The 12,926-nt window shown below is 47.2% G+C and overlaps 1 protein-coding gene across 3 annotated transcripts in view; it reads right to left on the bottom strand.

Annotated features, from left to right (window-relative positions):
- Nucleotides 1-953: 953 nt before the first annotated feature.
- TFDP1 (transcription factor Dp-1) overlaps nt 954-12,926 on the bottom strand; it is a 172,703-nt gene continuing 160,730 nt past the window's right edge. For all 3 annotated transcript variants that reach the window (XM_030201495.1, XM_030201496.1, XM_030201497.1), the window contains exons 10-12: nt 12,525-12,691; nt 3,576-3,657; nt 954-2,330 (exon numbers count right to left, since the gene is read on the bottom strand). In XM_030201495.1, coding sequence (XP_030057355.1) covers nt 2,171-2,330; nt 3,576-3,657; nt 12,525-12,691 — 409 coding nt within the window. In that variant the 3' untranslated portion in view covers nt 954-2,170. The remainder of the gene's footprint in view (nt 2,331-3,575; nt 3,658-12,524; nt 12,692-12,926) is intronic.

Below are 12,926 nucleotides of genomic sequence, written 5' to 3' on the forward strand. Positions count from 1 at the left end.
TTATTTCAAATTATTAACAAGAGAACACTTGTCAAATGAAATACAGCCAAGAATTATAAAATATAAAATAGAAACACGGTAGCGGCGGAATCCCACTTCAGCCGAAAAAGAAAGAAGTTAAATCAACTATTATAGCATTTTAAGCAAAACATTACGCTTTCTCAGACCACAATATTGGAGGGGGGGGGGGGGGGGCGCGAAACGAACAGAGAAGATTACATTACATATAGCTATTAGGCAAAACTGCGTATTCCTCCAACTTAATAGTAAAGATGTTATTTCAGTTGTTTTATATCTAGAAATGATTTTTGCTGATCAGGTGAATAAAAAACGTATTTCGTCGTACCCAACTTTACAATACACTTACATGGATATGCTAGAAAAAAGGATCCCCCCCACTTCCACTGTCCTTTTCTTCATAGCAAAAAAAAGCTTTTCTTTTCTGTTGTGTTTGTTTTGTTACATCAGGATATATCCACACCTTTTCACCTCCAAGAGGATATTAGCGTTCTTAAAGTAAAGTCTCATAACAGAGTTAAGATCCTGTTCAAATACGAAAGAAACAATGAGTGTAGTCCTTTCTGTGGTATTATCTAGGGATTGTTCCAATAAAGCTGATATGTTATTCAAATCAGTATTTATATTTTCTGCATTTCCCGTTTTTCCCTCTTGGGATTTACAATGTAGTATATTTTATTTATTGGAGGTATAGCTTCAAGAGGTATTTTCAAATTTTTATTTAGGTATCTTTTAAATAATTCCATCGGCGTATTCCCTGGGAGTTTAGGGAAATTCAAAAGGTGCAAGTTCAAACATCTGTTCAATTTTTCGACGTAAATCAGTATTATCTTTAGCAGATATAGCTTTAAATTCTTGAAGTTGGTCAAGGATTATTTTCTCTTTCCCTCCACCATCCCAAATTAAAAAAACACAAAACTTGTTAAAAATGCCCATGCACGGTTTTTATTAATAAAAACTAACAGTGCCAAGTTAAACAAATCAAACAATTAAAATTCTCTATATAGTTCATATAATATTACATAAAGTTTATTTGTGTTTCAATAAAAAGCCTACAGTCTTAGAACAGGCAGAGGACACCATCTGTGCAGTTAATTGTTTCACGAATAAATTTAAATGAGACACTACCACCGGTCCTTGAATTCCTATACCTGTGCATGTGTGTATACACACACACATACACAAACGTGTATATATACACCTGCATGAACTATTAAAAATGATTGACAATTTTGAGTTAAAAAATTGTGAAAACATTCTCTATATTTCAACTTTATAATAGATTACAGGAAAATGCTTATGAAACAAATACAAAAACATTTGTTTCAATACGCCTTTAAATGATAGACTTATAAAGAATGTAAACAACTATAATAAAAAGTTTCTGAAGGCTGCCTGTAAGAAATCAGGCAAATTTTACTATAAGCAATAAATCTTTCCAAACCTTCAAGACATATTATATAGCTGCACCAGCATGGCAGTAAACTTTTGCCAGAAAGAAAATTGGTAATGTTTATGTCCTAAACATACATAGTGACAAGAAAAAAAACCCCTCCAAAAAACACAATGTTAGATATAACTTATTGGAAAAGAAATGTAATGGAATTTCTGATATTTAGTGTGTGTAAAAAAGATAAAACATCTCATTCCTAAATATCTTTGGACTGCATGATTTAACAAAAATTACTGCTAAATTACCTTGCTATCCCTCAATACCTGCCATTATGGGGGGGGGGGGGGGGGTAACACTCCAAATAAATGGCCATTCAGCGTACCTATTTTTCCATAAAAGGAAAGCAGTTTATTTTTCATGTGGATTAAATACATCTTTAGCAAATTCAGCAATAACTGAAGGGCTAAATGAATTTTAAAAAAATCCAAACAAAAAGCAAAACACAAAATAAAAACCCAAACACAAAATAAAAACCTGGGAACCAGAGCAAATAAGGAACCTGCATTTACCTATATCAAACATATCCACACACAATATCTCTTTGCGGTGCAACATTTAAACATTTTACCAATATTTCCTCTGGAGAGATGGGGTAGGACAGAAAAAAATGGAATTGGGTGTTCCCCCACCCACAATTTATTTTTGAAGTTTCTCAGTTTTGAGAAGGGGGGAAAAAAGGGAAAATTGTCTCTAGATAGATCAGTCATCATCATCATTTTCATTAAAGTCATCATCATCATCGTCGTCATCATCATCCTCTTCCCCAACATAAGACACTGGTGTCTCAACTCGGGAACCACTGTACTGCGATCCATTGGAACTTGTAGCAAACATGCCATCTGAGCCATTGCTGAAATCACTGCAGTAAGAGGAATAAATTAAACAGATAAATCCGTGGCAAGTCTGAATTTATTTGTCCCCAAGTGAGGACCTGTCTGTTTAAATGTTAATAGCAGGACCTTTCACCAGGGTAGAAATATATTTAAAAACTTTGACCCTTTTACTAAAGCTTAGCATGCAATAATGGACATTAGTGAGCGTTAAATGCTGCATGTCCTATTTTATACCTATAGTCCACGTGACAGTGTGTGCTAAGCTTTAATAAAAGGGTACCTTAGTCACCCATCAAAAATTTTTATTTCACTCTCTTATTTTGTGTGGCTTGTGTGTCTGTGTCTTATTTTGGTTTTCATTTATTATTTCCTTCTATCCTTTTTTTTTATTTTAGGCATCCACATAACATAGTTACTGGGATTGTTCCAGTCCTTAGTTCCACAATGCCGGCACTGCCTGAGAAACAGGGAAACCAGGATCGAGTCCCACTGCAGCTTCTTGTGACTGTGAACAAGTCATTTAGGGGTGCTTTTAATAAGCAGTTAGAAAAAGGGCCCTGTGGTAGTGGCAGGAGCTTTTTTTTCCCCATGCACCAGGGCCCTTTTTACCGCAGCAAGTAAAATGCCCCCCCCCCAAAAAAAAATGGCCACACGGTAAGATAAACTCTTACCACGTGGCCATGCGGCTGGGAGCACTTACCGCCACCAACTGAGGTGGCGGTTAAGAGCTCCCATGGTAACTGGGCAGTGCACAGTGATGCCCAATTACCACCACAATAAGGGGCAAAAAAATTTCATGGTGCACTGGAAACGGCGCACGGTCTAGATGAACTACTGCCAGCGGCCACATTGGGGCAGCGGTAATTCCATTTTAGTGTGTGGTAAGCACATGTTGGCTTACCGCTGCTTTGTAAAAGACCCCCCCCCCCCCCATAATCCTCCATTGCCCCAGGTACAAAATAAGAGCCTGTATATATGTAAACCACTTTGTTACCATTCCCTTTCCTTTCCGAAAAATTGCTACTACCAATTACGTGTAGCTGTCTGAAACAAGGGTGTCAGCTGAACTCTAGCCTAGCACATGTAAACAGAGAAAAATATCAACATGCAACAGACAGTTCATCAGCAAGATGGCAACCTGCATTGAAGTTATATGTGACATTCTCAAAGTATCAAGGTAATAAATGCAGAGAAATGTAGCCATTATATCTTTTGCATTCTACTACAGTTATTTCACTGTAATATTTACCTCACACATTAACTGATCTTACCTGGTAGAAAACCGTGTGCCATTTGCAGTAGAACCTTGTGAAGATGTGACATACACACTGCTGATTGATCCCTGAGCCATTTCTGTAAATTGTAAAGAGAAAAAAAAAAATCTTGTGAAGAGACTGCCCAGAAGAATACCTAAAGAAATATATCTTACACAACAATGTTAAGCTCTGATAACAACTAGACACTAAGCATTTAATTACTTTTGTCTGTAAGTCATTTTCATTGTATATCAAGTCTTCACAAACATATCCTAGGGACCCCCACAGATTTACAGGATGGCCACAATAAATATTTGTGAGATTAATTTGCTTCTACTAAGACTAAAATGTATGGAGATGGATCTCAATCATATTCACTGCGGAAGTGGAGAACCCAGGACAGGATTGGGAAATTCTACTTCCAATGTCATCTAGTTACACTACATCAGAGGTTGGCAATCCTGTACTGGGGACTCCTGGCCACTTGGGATTTTTAAAATATTCACAATGAACATTCTTACGAGAGATTTGCAAGCAATAGAGGCAGTACATGAAAATCTTATCCATATTCACTGTGGATATCCTGTAAACCCAACTAGCGTGAGTCCCCCATGACAGGATTGGGAACTTCTGTATTAGATTAAGGGACTCATCTTCAAAACAGAAAAACACCCAAAAGGTGGCACAAAGTGGCACATGGACTTTTTTGCCAAAATATCCAAATTGCTATTTTCTGAACCCATTTTTAAGACTTTTTCTATGCAGTTCATCTGCAGTGTATTCAAATCACATCCAGGGATAAAAGGTTGGTCTAGACCTGTTTCAATAACAACTAAGTCACAAAAAGGTGCTCTAAATGACCAGATGACCACTGGAGGGATTAGGGCATGACCCCCCCCCCAGTGGTCACTGACCCTTCTCCCTCCCCCCACAAAGATGTGAATGAAATGGTATATACCAGCCTCTATGACAGCTTCAGATATAATATTGTACTTCTGTATTATGTACTAGACTTCAACAAATCTAAATTTTGTAACCACCTTTTTAGCAATATGTAAGCCACGTTGAACCTGCCATACGGTGGGAAAATGTGGGATACAATTGCAATAAATAAATAAATAATAGGAAGTCCTATTAGAGCAGCAAACAGGTCCCTGGAGTAGCTAGTGGTTGGTGCAGTGCACTGCAGAGAAGGGGACTCGGGCCTATATCCAAATTTGTTACACTTGTGGTGGAAAGTGTGAGCCATTCAAAACCCACCAAAAACCTACTGTACCCATGTACAGTGACACCTGCAGGCATAAGGGCTATTGCAGTGGTGTACAATTGGGTACAGAAGGCTTTTGGTGGGTTTTGGAGGGCTCATAAGGGGGTAATGGTGAGATGTGTAACTGAGACCTTTTAGCTGAGGGCCACTGCACCACTACCTAGGGTGCCCCACTGCTCTACTGGGATGGGTGTGGTGACAATCTACTAAGAATGCTGCCCCCACCTCCAGACTTGTTTATGTGTGTTTTTCCCTGAAAATTGTCACAAAAGTAAAATGCACTGAGCACAAAATGTCCAGGAAATGGTCGTTTTCAAAACAAAAAGATAAGATGTTTTTCTGGTTCAAAAATGCCCAATGTTCACCACTTGATTTTTGGACGTTTTCAGTAAAACATCCAAAATCAGATTTAGACGTCATATTGAAAATGTCCCTTATAATGTACCCTGAGATGTACAAAAGTACTAGCAAATATTTTTAAGGCAGAACATTGGAAGCAGAATACTAACAGATGGTTATGGCTGCTATAGAGAGTAATGGCAGGGCATAATCAAGCTCTTGAAAATATAGCGAATGCTACATACCTGTAGAAGGTATTCTCCGAGGACAGCAGGCTGATTGTTCTCACTGATGGGTGACGTCCACGGCAGCCCCTCCAATCGGAATCTTCACTAGCAAAGTCCTTTGCTAGCCCTCGCGCGCATGCGCGGCCGTCTTCCCGCCCGAAACCGGCTCGAGCCGGCCAGTCCAGTATGTAGCAAGACAAAACTCTGAAGGGAAGACACAACTCCAAAGGGGAGGCGGGCGGGTTTGTGAGAACAATCAGCCTGCTGTCCTCGGAGAATACCTTCTACAGGTATGTAGCATTCGCTTTCTCCGAGGACAAGCAGGCTGCTTGTTCTCACTGATGGGGTATCCCTAGCCCCCAGGCTCACTCAAAACAACAACCAAGGTCAATTGGGCCTCGCAACGGCGAGGACATAACTGAGATTGACCTAAAAAATTTACCAACTAACTGAGAGTGCAGCCTGGAACAGAACAAACAGGGCCCTCGGGGGGTGGAGTTGGATCCTAAAGCCCAAACAGGTTCTGAAGAACTGACTGCCCGAACCGACTGTCGCGTCGGGTATCCTGCTGCAGGCAGTAATGGGATGTGAATGTGTGGACAGAAGCCCACGTCGCAGCTTTGCAAATTTCTTCAATGGAGGCTGACTTCAAGTGGGCTACCGACGCAGCCATGGCTCTAACATTATGAGCCGTGACATGACCCTCAAGAGCCAGCCCCGCCTGGGCGTAAGTGAAGGAAATGCAATCTGCTAGCCAATTGGATATGGTGCGTTTCCCTACAGCCACTCCCCTCCTATTGGGGTCAAAAGAAACAAACAATTGGGCGGACTGTCTGTTGGGCTGTGTCCGCTCCAGATAGAAGGCCAATGCTCTCTTGCAGTCCAATGTGTGCAGCTGACGTTCAGCAGGGCAGGAATGAGGACGGGGAAAGAATGTTGGCAAGACAATTGACTGGTTCAGATGGAACTCCGACACAACCTTTGGCAAGAACTTAGGGTGAGTGCGGAGGACTACTCTGTTATGATGAAATTTGGTGTAAGGGGCCTGGGCTACCAGGGCCTGAAGCTCACTGACTCTACGAGCTGAAGTAACTGCCACCAAGAAAATGACCTTCCAGGTCAAGTACTTCAGATGGCAGGAATTCAGTGGCTCAAAAGGAGGTTTCATCAGCTGGGTGAGAACGACATTGAGATCCCATGACACTGTAGGAGGCTTGACAGGGGGCTTTGACAAAAGCAAACCTCTCATAAAGCGAACAACTAAAGGCTGTCCTGAGATCGGCTTACCTTCCACATGGTAATGGTATGCACTGATTGCACTAAGGTGAACTCTTACAGAGTTGGTCTTGAGACCAGACTCAGACAAGTGCAGAAGGTATTCAAGCAGGGTCTGTGTAGGACAAGAGCGAGGATCTAGGGCCTTGCTGTCACACCAGACGGCAAACCTCCTCCAATGAAAGAAGTAACTTCTCTTAGTGGAGTCTTTCCTGGAAGCAAGCAAGATGCGGGAGACACCCTCTGGCAGACCCAAAGAGGCAAAGTCTACGCCCTCAACATCCAGGCCGTGAGAGCCAGGGACCGGAGGTTGGGATGCAGAAGAGCCCCTTCGTCCTGCGTGATGAGGGTCGGAAAACACTCCAATCTCCACGGTTCTTCGGAGGATAACTCCAGAAGAAGAGGGAACCAGATCTGACGCGGCCAAAAAGGAGCAATCAGGATCATGGTGCCTCGGTCTTGCTTGAGTTTCAACAAAGTCTTCCCCACCAGAGGAATGGGAGGATAAGCATACAGCAGGCCCTCCCCCCAATCGAGGAGGAAGGCATCCGATGCCAGTCTGCCGGTGGCCTGAAGCCTGGAACAGAACCGAGGGACTTTGTGGTTTGCTCGAGATGCGAAGAGATCCACCAAGGGGGTGCCCCACGCTTGGAAGATCTGGCGCACCACTCGGGAGTTGAGCGACCACTCGTGAGGTTGCATAATCCTGCTCAACCTGTCGGCCAGACTGTTGTTTACGCCTGCCAGATATGTGGCTTGGAGCACCATGCCGTTCCGGCGAGCCCAGGTCCACATGCTGACGGCTTCCTGACACAGGGGGCGAGATCCGGTGCCCCCCTGCTTGTTTACATAATACATGGCAACCTGGTTGTCTGTCTGAATTTGAATAATTTGGTGGGACAGCCGATCTCTGAAAGCCTTCAGAGCGTTCCAGATCGCTCGTAACTCCAGAAGATTGATCTGTAGATCGCGTTCCTGGCGGGACCAGCTTCCTTGAGTGTGGAGCCCATCGACATGAGCTCCCCATCCCAGGAGAGACGCATCCGTGGTCAGCACTTTTTGTGGCTGAGGAATTTGGAAGGGACGTCCCAGAGTCAAATTGGTCCAAATCGTCCACCAATACAGGGATTCGAGAAAACTCGTGGACAGGTGGATCACGTCCTCTAGACCCCCAGCGGCCTGATACCACTGGGAGGCTAGGGTCCATTGAGCAGATCTCATGTGAAGGCGGGCCATGGGAGTCACATGAACTGTGGAGGCCATGTGGCCCAGCAATCTCAACATCTGCCGAGCTGTGATCTGCTGGGACGCTCGCACCCGCGAGACGAGGGACAACAAGTTGTTGGCTCTCGTCTCTGGGAGATAGGCGCGAGCCGTCCGAGAATCCAGCAGAGCTCCTATGAATTCGAGGTTCTGCACTGGAAGAAGATGGGACTTTGGGTAATTTATCACAAACCCCAGTAGCTCCAGAAGGCGAATAGTCATCTGCATGGACTGCAGAGCTCCTGCCTCGGACGTGCTCTTTACCAGCCAATCGTCGAGATATGGGAACACGTGTACTCCCAGCCTGCGAAGTGCCGCTGCTACCACAGCTAGGCACTTTGTGAACACCCTGGGCGCAGAGGCGAGCCCAAAGGGTAGCACACAGTACTGGAAGTGGCGTGTGCCCAACTGAAATCGCAGATACTGTCTGTGAGCTGGCAGTATCGGGATATGTGTGTAGGCATCCTTCAAGTCCAGAGAGCATAGCCAATCGTTTTGCTGAATCATGGGGAGAAGGGTGCCCAGGGAAAGCATCCTGAACTTTTCTTTTACGAGATATTTGTTCAGGGCCCTTAGGTCTAGGATGGGACGCATCCCCCCTGTTTTCTTTTCCACAAGGAAGTACCTGGAATAGAATCCCAGCCCTTCTTGCCCGGATGGCACGGACTCGACCGCATTGGCGCTGAGAAGGGCGGAGAGTTCCTCTGCAAGTACCCTCTTGTGTTGGAAGCTGTAAGACTGAGCTCCCGGTGGACAATTTGGAGGTTTTGAGGTCAAATTGAGGGTGTACCCCTGCCGGACTATTTGCAGAACCCACTGATCGGAGGTTATGAGAGGCCACCTTTGGTGAAAAACTTTCAACCTCCCTCCGACTGGCAGGTCGCCCGGCACGGACACTTGGATGTCGGCTATGCTCTGCTGGAGCCAGTCAAAAGCTCGCCCCTTGCTTTTGCTGGGGAGCCGCGGGGCCTTGCTGAGTCGCACGCTGCTGACGAGAGCGAGCGCGCTGGGGCTTAGCCTGGGCCGCAGGCTGTCGGGAAGGAGGATTGTACCTACGCTTGCCAGAAGAGTAGGGAACAGTCTTCCTTCCCCCGAAAAATCGTCTACCTGTAGAGGTAGAAGCTGAAGGCTGCCGGCGGGCGAATTTGTCGAATGCGGTGTCCCGCTGGTGGAGAGACTCTACCACCTGTTCGACTTTTTCGCCAAAAATGTTGTCCGCACGGCAAGGCGAGTCCGCAATCCGCTGCTGGATTCTATTCTCCAGGTCGGCGGCACGCAGCCATGAGAGCCTGCGCATCACCACACCTTGAGCAGCGGCCCTGGACGCAACATCAAAAGTGTCATAAACTCCTCTGGCCAGGAATTTTCTGCACGCCTTCAGCTGCCTGACCACCTCCTGAAAAGGCTTGGCTTGCTCAGGGGGAAGAGCATCAACCAAGCCCACCAACTGCCGCACATTGTTCCGCATGTGTATGCTCGTGTAGAGCTGGTAAGACTGGATCTTGGACACGAGCATAGAGGAATGGTAGGCCTTCCTCCCAAAGGAGTCTAAGGTTCTAGCGTCCTTGCCCGGGGGCGCCGAAGCATGTTCCCTAGAACTCTTAGCCTTCTTTAGGGCCAAATCCACAACTCCAGAGTCGTGAGGCAACTGAGTGCGCATCAGCTCTGGGTCCCCATGGATCCGGTACTGGGACTCGATCTTCTTGGGAATGTGGGGATTAGTTAAGGGTTTCGTCCAGTTCGCAAGCAATGTCTTTTTTAGGACATGGTGCAAGGGAACGGTGGACGCTTCCTTAGGTGGAGAAGGATAGTCCAGGAGCTCAAACATTTCAGCCCTGGGCTCGTCCTCCACAACCACCGGGAAGGGGATGGCCGTAGACATCTCCCGGACAAAGGAAGCAAAAGACAGACTCTCGGGAGGAGAAAGCTGTCTTTCAGGAGAGGGAGTGGGATCAGAAGGAAGACCCTCAGATTCCTCGTCAGAGAAATATCTAGGATCTTCCTCTTCCTCCCACGAGGCCTCACCCTCGGTGTCAGACACAAGTTCACGAACCTGTGTCTGCAACCTCGCCCTGCTCGACTCAGTGGAGCCACGTCCACGATGGGGGCGTCGAGAGGTAGACTCCCTCGCCCGCATCGGCGAAGCTCCCTCCGCCGACGTAGTCGGGGAGCCTTCCTGGGAGGTGGCCGCTGCCGGCACCGCACGCGGTACCGACGTCGAGGACCTCAACCTGGGCGATGGGCCAGCCGGCGCCACGCTCGACGGTACCGGAGGCGCAAGCACCGCCGGTACCGGAGGGGTAGGGCGCAACAGCTCTCCCAGAATCTCTGGGAGAACGGCCCGGAGGCTCTCGTTTAGAGCGGCTGCAGAGAAAGGCTGTGAGGTCGATGCAGGCGTCGACGTCAGGACCTGTTCCGGGCGAGGAGGCTGTTCCGGGCTGTCCAGAGTGGAGCGCATCGACACCTCTTGGACAGAGGGTGAGCGGTCCTCTCGGTGCCGATGCCTGCTGGGTGCCGAATCCCTCGGCGACCCAGAGCTCTCGGTGCCGACGCGGGGAGGAGACCGGTGTCGATGCTTCTTCGACTTCTTCCGAAGCATGTCACCGGAGCTCCCCGGCACCGACGAGGAGGACGTAGAATCCATCCGTCGCTTCCTCGGGGCCGAGGCCGAAGAAGGTCGGTCTCGGGGGGGCTGTACCGCAGGAGCCCTCAGGGTGGGAGGAGACCCACCCGAAGGCTCACCGCCACCAGCAGGGGAATGGACAGCCCTCACCTGCACTCCTGACGATGCACCACCGTCCGACGACATCAGCAGACGAGGTCCCGGTACCACCGGCGTCGATGCAGCTATCCGATGTCTCGGCGCCGATGCAGAGGCCCGATGCCTCGATGCACTCGATGCAAGGGCGGCCGAGGAAGATGGTCTGGACGCTGACGACGTAGATGCACTCGAAGATCCCGGTGCCGATGCCGACGAAGAGCCCGAGAACAAAACGTTCCACTGGGCTAGTCTCGCTACCTGAGTCCGCCTTTGAAGCAGGGAACACAGACTACAGTTCTGAGGGCGGTGCTCGGCCCCCAGACACTGAAGACACGACGAGTGTCGATCAGTGAGCGAGATAACCCGGGCGCACTGGGTGCACTTCTTGAAGCCGCTGGAAGGCTTCGATGTCATGGGCGGAAAAATCACGCCGGCGAAATCAAAGTCCGAAATGATGGAAAAAGAGCACCAAAAACTTTAGAGGGAGAAAATCTCGACCGAGGCCGAAAAGAGGCCTACCCCGACGACGAAAGAAAACTTATCGGGGCCAAAGCTGGAAATACGGGGAGGATTGAAACGGAACCCGGTGGAGGGGTTCCGGAGCACTTCCCGAGTAGAAGAAAAGCTTTTCCGAAGAAAAAACACGTTCAACAATATGGACGCGCGAGGTCGACTCTCCGGGGCTCGACACGGCGAAAAATACGACCGTACCGAGTGCGGACAAAAGAAGACTGGCCGGCTCGAGCCGGTTTCGGGCGGGAAGACGGCCGCGCATGCGCGGTGCGCGCGGGCGCGCGAGGGCTAGCAAAGGACTTTGCTAGTGAAGATTCCGATTGGAGGGGCTGCCGTGGACGTCACCCATCAGTGAGAACAAGCAGCCTGCTTGTCCTCGGAGAATAAGTTTTACATCTACTGCCTGCTTTTTGCCCAGAATTGATTTCCTTTTTTGTATTTTCTTAAAATAAAAGGAAAAGCATACAGAGAAGGAAAAGATCATCAAAAGTGGAATATACATTCCTTCTTAACAAAAAAAAACAAAAAAAATTAAGGAAAATAGACCAATACTTCACGGCAGGGGCATAGCCAGACACCCAATTTTGGGTGGGCCTGGGCCCAAGATGGGTGGGCAGAACCACCTCGCCCTGTCCCACACACGATTTGGCCTCTCCTTCTCTCGCCTGCATGCCATATGGTCTCTCAAACATCCCCTCTCTCCCGTATACCTTTTAAATAGCAGATTTTCACCAGCAGCGAGCAGCAACTAATACACACTGCTCATTTTGGCCCCACACCCTTCCCTCTGATGCAACTTCCTGTTTCCACCTAGGCAGAAATATATCAGAGGGAAGGCTGTGGGGCCGGTGCAAGCAGTATGTATGTCACTGCTCACTGCAGGTGAAGATCTGCTACTTACAAGGTATGCAGGAGGGACACTTGTTGGGAGTTTTCGGCTGGTGAGGCTTGGAGATCCCTGCCAGCCACATCATAGGTATGCTGCTACTGGGTGGGCCTGAACCCAAAGTGGATGGGCCTGGGCCCACCCTTGGCTACGCCACTGCTTCACGGGAGAAAATTATAATGGCTATAATAGCTATGTTAATAAAAAAAAAGAAAAGAAAACCATGTAGTTAGTTCTGCTGGTTTAAGAAACTTACTAATATTTAGTAAGTTTTTAGAACATAAAAATAGCCATACTGGGTCACATCAATGGCCTATCGAGCCTAGTATCCTGCTTCCAACAGGTCACAAGTACCTGACAGAAACCCAAATAGTAGCAACATTCCATGCTACCATTTCCAGATATAGCTACATTGTATTAAGCGATCACTGACCTGTCACATATGGTTCTAGAGCTTTAGGCACCAAACTTCGTGCTGTTTTCAGGTCCTCTGCAGAACAGCTTCCAGATTCCAACCCACAAGCCATTCCCATTCGTTTCAATACTTCTATGTCATCATGGATTTCAAAAGTGTTGTCAAAATTAAAAAGGTATTCAAACCTGATGAGGGGAAAACCACATAATCTATGTTTTTTCAACTCAAATAACTTTTTAAATTTATAAATATACACTAGAAATGGCATGTGTTAATGCATCTTTGTGAGGAGAGGCACTAACATCTGGTGCAGGATATCAGCATTGAAAATTGTATGGGCCATGTTAAACCCCCTCCACCACGCTATTACTGTCCTGATTCCAAAGTTCTTTAGTTTCCTGCAGACACCCACATCTACAG

Source organism: Microcaecilia unicolor, chromosome 4 (genome assembly GCF_901765095.1).
Source record: "Microcaecilia unicolor chromosome 4, aMicUni1.1, whole genome shotgun sequence".
In the NCBI taxonomy this organism is placed as follows: domain Eukaryota; kingdom Metazoa; phylum Chordata; class Amphibia; order Gymnophiona; family Siphonopidae; genus Microcaecilia; species Microcaecilia unicolor.